The sequence below is a fragment of the Astyanax mexicanus genome, chromosome 1 (genome assembly GCF_023375975.1).
Source record: "Astyanax mexicanus isolate ESR-SI-001 chromosome 1, AstMex3_surface, whole genome shotgun sequence".
NCBI lineage: Eukaryota > Metazoa > Chordata > Actinopteri > Characiformes > Acestrorhamphidae > Astyanax > Astyanax mexicanus.
Window position 1 is genome coordinate 103489513 of NC_064408.1, and position 6904 is coordinate 103496416.

The window sequence follows — 6904 nt, forward strand, 5'->3', positions numbered from 1 at the left end:
CATATCAAGATCAGACCATAATAAAAGGCCACTCTAAAACGTAGCCAGATACTGTTTTTTCTGAACCCCCCAGATTCTCACAATACTGTAAAACTGCACATTTTAGAGTGGCCTTTTATTGAGGCCAGGTACACCTGTGTAATAATCACTGTGTCTAATCAGCATCTTGATATGCCACACCTGTGACTGGGTGATAGTTTATCTCAGCAAAGGAGAAATGCTTACTAACACAGATTAACTGTGAACAAAAAGGCCTTTTGTGTACATAGGAAAAGTCTTAGATCTTTAAGTTTAGAGAAAATCCTACAGTGTAGCATTACTGCAACTGTGAGTTGACTGGTTGATAAACTAATGCTGGGGTTACAGTCAGAGCATGTTAAAAAGGTTCACTGCAAAAAAAAAAATCTAAGCAAGTAAAATGATCTAATTTAAAGATAATAAAGCTCATTGTTTTCTCTGATAAGTTTGTCTTACTAAACATTGTAAGTGTAAGATTATTTTGCCTATTTTATGAATAATTATCTTAATCTACCTTATTTCATATTTTCACCTAATTTTAAATTATTATAATTCAAAATAAGCACAAAAACAAAAGATTTTAAGATAAAAAATAAAAAATGTTTATACCTTTGGCAGATCTTTTTTTTGCTTAATACAATTTATATACAGTACGTCTAAATTTACATTTACTTTGATTAGTTTTTGCCAATGTTCTGTGTTAAGGAAATAAGTAAAAAAATGTACTGTAAATATTATCCAACATTTGTAAGCTGTGTTTGTCCTACAGCACCATTAAAACCCATTATTTTTTCACTTGCTCGGGGGCGCCCTCTAGTGTCTGACACACCCAGAGAATGTATTAGACTAGAAGGTCGTCAATATGGTCATCATTTTTAAAGCTTTTCATCCCTGGTTACAAGCCATTTAAACATATACTATACCTCAGCCTCAGCTCACCAACTAATGCTAGCGTCTCTGTTGTCCCAAAACTGTTTGTTATAGAAAATGGAAATACATAGTTGTAGTAGAAATATATATTTTATTATAGTGTACAAAAATAAAGGAATATCCTCAACAAATAGTTAGACATTTGAGTTTCTAGCCGTTTAGCTCCTTTCACCCCATTCGCACTCACTCGAGGGCTCCCTCTAGCGTTAAACAGTCATTTTCTGAATATAACAGGGAAATAGAAAATAAGCAGTCTTACCATAAACTGATGTTCTGGTAGAAGTTCTCTAGTAGTTCTTAAGTAGATTTTCTTTTTACGTTTTTATTGAATTAAAAATCACATGAACAATCCAATCAAGAGCAAAACATAACAACATATTATTATTTTTTTGGTCATTCCAAGTGTAGTTTGCGAATACATTGTGAATTCAGTTTCAAAGCAGTAGGGGGGGCTCTTTTTAACTTTACATCTATGCATATAAAATTTAGCTAACATTATAATTAGATTAATAATATAATATTGCTCTATTTTATGTATAACATTATTAAACCAACTAAAATATTTTCCATATACAAAGAAAATTTAACAGCAATATGATCAATAACAAATCTTATATTTTTTTCCCAAAACATTTAAACAAACTCACAATCCCAAAACCAATGTAATGGGGTTTCTGGGTATACATCACAGAACAAGCCATTTGAATTGAGATCTTTTTTTTTAAATTAGGTTAAAGAATGGTTTGTTGGGTAACATCTACATAGTTTATTTGAATGTAATTCCTTTATTTTATTAGTCACAAATTTATGAGGTAAGCTCCAAATTAGTTGTAAAGATGATGCATGTGTGTTAATGCTTTTACGTTGACAGCCCTAGTTTAAATTAGTTTAAAGGTGTCCTTTGGTTAAAATCCACTTTTTCTTGTTCTTTGGGGAAATCGGTCTCAACCCACATTGTCTGCAGAAAAGAAAATGTTCATGAAAAGTACCCATGTCTAACACATGAATGTATTCACACAATGTATTCATGGCCTCACCCACCTTGGCTCGCAACCGCTCACAAGCAGCGCTGAAGATAGGCAGCTATGCTGTCTGGTCAGACAGGAGCTAACAGCATCAGAAACAGCATGGCAGTTTGTTCCTGTGTTATTTGTGCAAATAACACATCAGTGTTGTATGCTTTGCCCAGTAATTCAGGGCTAAGGAACAAGTAGTTAGAGCCCAGTGATAGGTAGTTGTATGTTTAAAACAGTTCTGTTAAAGTAAAAGTAAAAATCCACGGCGTGGATTTTCTTGCGAGGGTGGCAGCCTGGGTGGCAGTTCTCTCGAGGTTAGTAACATTTCTGTTTGGAGAGACACAGGAATGTTTTTTAAAATTAGAATATAAAACAGGACATTTACGGGAAAATACTAATACGGGAGGATGGCGGGAAAGAGGGGTAAAATATGGTAGTTTCTCGGCCAAAACGGGAGCCGTGTAGAGCTTAGATGCTCGAACCTGACCCGACCCAAGGCCCGACTTAAACTCGGGCCAGGTCTGGCCGAGATTTCCCACCACTTTCTTTGGGCCAGGTCGGGTCACACTCTGTTTTTATTGTTATTTTTATTTTATATAAAGCTTTGGCACGATAATCACAATATAGTAAAGTAACAACTCAAACTGTGTTTTAAATAAAAATGTTGCACAAGTTAGAATCACGCAGCTCTGGAACTGCACAGTGAGCACTGCGCACACGTCAGCTCTGAAGTGAGGAGAAAAATTACATCAGGGGAGCTAACTTTGGCCCAATGCAAAGGAAAGTCAGAGGTAAGTTAGTTGTTGATAGTAATAACGGGTGTCAGCGAGTGTTAATTCAGCATGCGCCTAGCGTTCCACAGCAGAAAGATGGCGCGTATCCTAATTGCCTTTTTTTTTTTGTATTGCGCTTATGCTGTTTGCTTAAATTAAGTGTTTAAGAAAGTGTTTTATATTATAAAACATTGTTAATATTAGAGTAGACGAAATTCATTGTAAATTATGTTATTGTTTTTTTTCCAGTTTAATTAGTGTGCAGGTAGCCTTATTGTAGTTTTTTTGTGTTTTGCTATAGGCGATATGTTTTTTTCAGAAAGTATTTCAGAAATTGTGTTTGTTTCTTAAAAATGATTAATTAAATTAGAGTAGATGGGGAGATTATTAATGAACGTTTTTCTTAAATAATAGGTCTATGCTTCTTCAGTGCTTCATCAGAGGGTGTGCATTTCTAGTGCAGAAAAACTGGCCAAAGAGTCTGAAAGCGGAGAGAGTGCGCATTTCTAGTGCAGAAAAACGGGCCAAAGAGTCTAAAAGTGGAGAGGGTGCACATTTCTAGCGCAAAAAAAGGGCCAAAGAGTCTAAAAACGGAGAGGGTGCGCATTTCTGGGCGCAAAAAAAGGGCCAAAGAGTCTAAAAGCGGAGAGGGTGTGCGTTTCTAGCGCAGAAAAACGGGTCAAAGAGTCTAAAAGCGGAGAGGGTGAGCATTTCTAGCACAAAAAACGGCCAAAGAGTCTAAAAACAAAGAAAGTGCGCAGTTTTAGCGCAGAAAAAGGGCAAATGAGTCTGAAAGTTGCCGTAATTAAAGAGTTTAAATGTTAAGAGACAGGAAATTAAACATCAATTTGAAAAATCTTAGTTTACACAACACTGTCAAAGATAAAGATAGTAAGTCAAGTAAAATGGTGTGTAAATGAAAGTAATCAGGAAAATGTATTATTTAAAGTGGTATATTTCATTATTTGTTTTATTACAGAGTGTGGCCCGTGACTTCAAATATATTTCTCCTTCTGGCCCCCAACAAAAAAAAGTTTGGACACCCCTGAACTAGACATTTTAAAATAAATGAAAAAACGATGAGTCTCAGTCTGCCTGTAGGGGGCGGTGTTGTGAGATTGGCTGGATCTGGTCCCTCATGAAGAAACTGCACAGGCTGCATGTCGTCCGGTCACATGAGCGTGTGGAGAGGAATGGCTGTGTGGAGTCCGGCGTGTTCAGCTTCATTATAGCCGGTTTAAAGCGCTGCGCTCCCCGACAGCGCCCTGAACTCGCAGTGTACCGGCGGCACATGAGCTGAAACCAGCGCGGGGGGAGTTCAGCATGTCGTGGGTGAAAGCGGTGCCGAGCAGCGACGATGTTTTCGACGAGGATATGGATGACATCAGCCTCCAAAACAAAGAATGGAAATGCAATATGGAAAAACGAGTCAAGGTGAGGCTCAGTACACCGTTACACACATTTATCTAGCTTTATCTGTTCAGAACAGCTTGTGAAACGTGAGGAGCGGTGATAATGTGTGTGATTTATGTGAAATAGATATGTCGGTGTGTATTTTTACTGATAGGATGGATACATAGATGGAGTAGACTCGGGGAAAGAGGTTTCTCTTCAGGTTGGCTTCAACTTGGGATATAAAGAAGGTGCTGTGAAACTGAAGTCCATCGGCCAGCTCAAAGGAATCGTCAGGTAAGTGTTTAAATCCACGTTGGTGGTCATTTTTTTGCTGTTTTCATTATTGCTGGTGTCTGTTGTGCTGTTGGTCACCCAATTTTATTTCAGGGCTAGGTTTATCATATTGGTGGTGTTATTAGCAGTTGATTAACCAACAAAGCTGTATAATATGTGAAGTAATTACAACATGATTTAGGGAACCGTTGATATAAACCAAATTCCATTAATTATGGCATTAAGCTCCACTGCCATTAGTGGACCATTTTCTAGGATTATATAGTAATAATAAGATTAATTATGCTTAGAAATTAATCAAATTAGACAAATCAAATCACTCTGAAACTGAACAAAATACTTGGTTGAAGGCGGAACATATTTTTTTCTTAATTTTTTAGTCAATTTTCCCACTATTTTTACTATCGCTGACTTTACAAAGAACACCTCATTCCACAATGGTAGTGATTTATTCACCTAATAAAAAAATGTCATTGCTGGAATGTTTTCAGTCAGGTGCCAAATGTTCTTCATCCCTGTTTATGATACCTACCTAGACATTTCCTCAGTTTTTTACATTTTGATGCAGTGCCCTACCAATGCAAAGTTTTAAAAACTTCTATGAGACCCTCTTGGTATAGTTTTTTCACATTCCTTCACTACATCCAGTTAAACCTAACTAGTTAAGCTCGCAGTTTGTGGTGCCTTCTTGCCACCTGTCCGAAGTCAGTTAATTTCACCACCATGTAATATCAAAATGACCTAGAAAATTCCTGATTGTTCAGAAAACTAGGGGAACATCTACTGTTTAGGTCACAGCAGCTTCTGTCATGACACCACCAATATTCGTGTCAAGTCATGTGAGTGCTCCATTATGCTCATCTTCATTGTGTCCCTTCATTTTCCTGCCCGTGCCAGACATCTCTCTCATTGTCCATAACTGTGGCTGTGTGTGCATTGTCTGTGCTTTCCACAGTGCTCTACGGTGCTGGTGTCAGTCCCAGCTCTCTAGGAGCTCAGTGCTATCCCCCATCACAGAGCTGCTCCAGAGGATAGATCAGCATGAACAAGACTTGGTGGAGGCCATGCGGAAGGCTCAGGAGCGACCGCCCCCCAGTGTGTCCGAGGTGGCGGGAGATCTGGAGGACATGGGAGTAGAGCAGAGTGATGATAGGGGAGGTTCTGGCTGCTGTAGGAAGGATGGAGACAGTGACTGTTGCAGAAAGGATGGGGAGGGAGACCGATGTGGGCAGGACAAGGACATGAGTAGAAGTTTGTTGATTTCCTCACGCAGTTCGTTTCAGACGGGAGAGAGTCTGGAACAGTTACTTCAGAGCTGTATGGAGCTAGTGACTGAAATGGGACTGTCTGAAGAGCTGACGTTTCATATCCAGCAGCTCAGACATGCATGACTTTGGACATTTCACGGTGAGAGCACCACTTAGCACTTGGACAGGATTATAATGCGGGTTATTGATTTCATTTTTTTTTTTTTTTTTTTTTTTTTTGTGAGAAGCAAGTTTTGTGTGGACCATTTCATATTCCATGTTCTTGACCATCTGCATGACTGTGTTTGGGTTCTGAGCACTATTTAGTACAATGAGGACATTGCACATGCATTTTGATAAATGCCTGCCATCAGAGATACACTGATATATAGGAATTTTGGGCCTATGTGATACTAGATGAATATTTCCTATTATATTAGGAATTAACCTTTTTTTTTAAAAGGATGTGATTGGAGTTAAGTGAACGAATTACATATATTTTGGAGTACTATAAATACATACTAAAATATAAAATCTAAACATCTATATAAGGCTAATATTCTTGGAGCTGTATCTGCAGATACTGCTAGAATTCCTATATCATTGGGCATCTTTTAGGATTATTTTATACATTGATTATTCAGTTACTGAATAATTGAAGGACTGCATTGAAGAACTTTTGTGCACTGTATTAATTCAGAGTGATTTAATGAATCTAAGAAAATTGATGTCTTAAATTTCCAGTTAATATTTATTCCATTATGATAGGTGGCACATTTTATGCTGTGCTACCTCTCTGTTTAGGATTTTTACAATGAGTATAATTAAAATGATTTTCCAGAAAATAATGTCCTTGTCCTACCTTCATGTTTCATTAGTTAAAAGACTGGAGCAGTATTGGTAAAACTGACATTGTAATTTTTATACCACAATATGTATTGTGATATACAAAAAACAGGATTTTTCACCATTGCATTAATCTAACAATCTGTTCTATGATTTTAACAACGCACTCATTTAACAATGTATCCAAGATTGACATAAAATAAACAGTACTGGACAGATATGATCTGCTTTTGATAGATATGTCATAAAAATCAGAGCACTCTAAATTTTCCTTTTGTATCAATCAAATCTTAGCATGAAATATGATATAATTTGTCTTGCATGACTTTGCTCAGGTAAACATTGCGGTGATGATGCTCAAATAACATATTGTGCATCTCTAGTC

General features: G+C 37.3%; 1 protein-coding gene across 1 annotated transcript; it reads left to right on the forward strand.

The window, feature by feature from the left end:
- Positions 1-3879: 3879 nt before the first annotated feature.
- On the forward strand, positions 3880-6521 carry otulina (OTU deubiquitinase with linear linkage specificity a). Its single transcript, XM_022667011.2, has 3 exons — positions 3880-4171; positions 4305-4426; positions 5382-6521. The coding sequence occupies exons 1-3, from the start codon at positions 4061-4063 to the stop codon at positions 5815-5817; spliced, it is 669 nt and encodes a 222-aa protein (XP_022522732.2). The 5' UTR covers positions 3880-4060; the 3' UTR covers positions 5818-6521.
- Positions 6522-6904: the final 383 nt, after the last annotated feature.

Coding starts and splice junctions, on each gene's coding strand:
- otulina (XM_022667011.2), top strand. CDS start 4,061: ATGTCGTGGGTGAAAGCGGTGCCGAGCAGCGACGATGTTTTCGACGAG. Junction 4,172..4,304: donor ATATGGAAAAACGAGTCAAG/GTGAGGCTCAGT, acceptor TTTTACTGATAG/GATGGATACATAGATGGAGT. Junction 4,427..5,381: donor CAGCTCAAAGGAATCGTCAG/GTAAGTGTTTAA, acceptor TGCTTTCCACAG/TGCTCTACGGTGCTGGTGTC.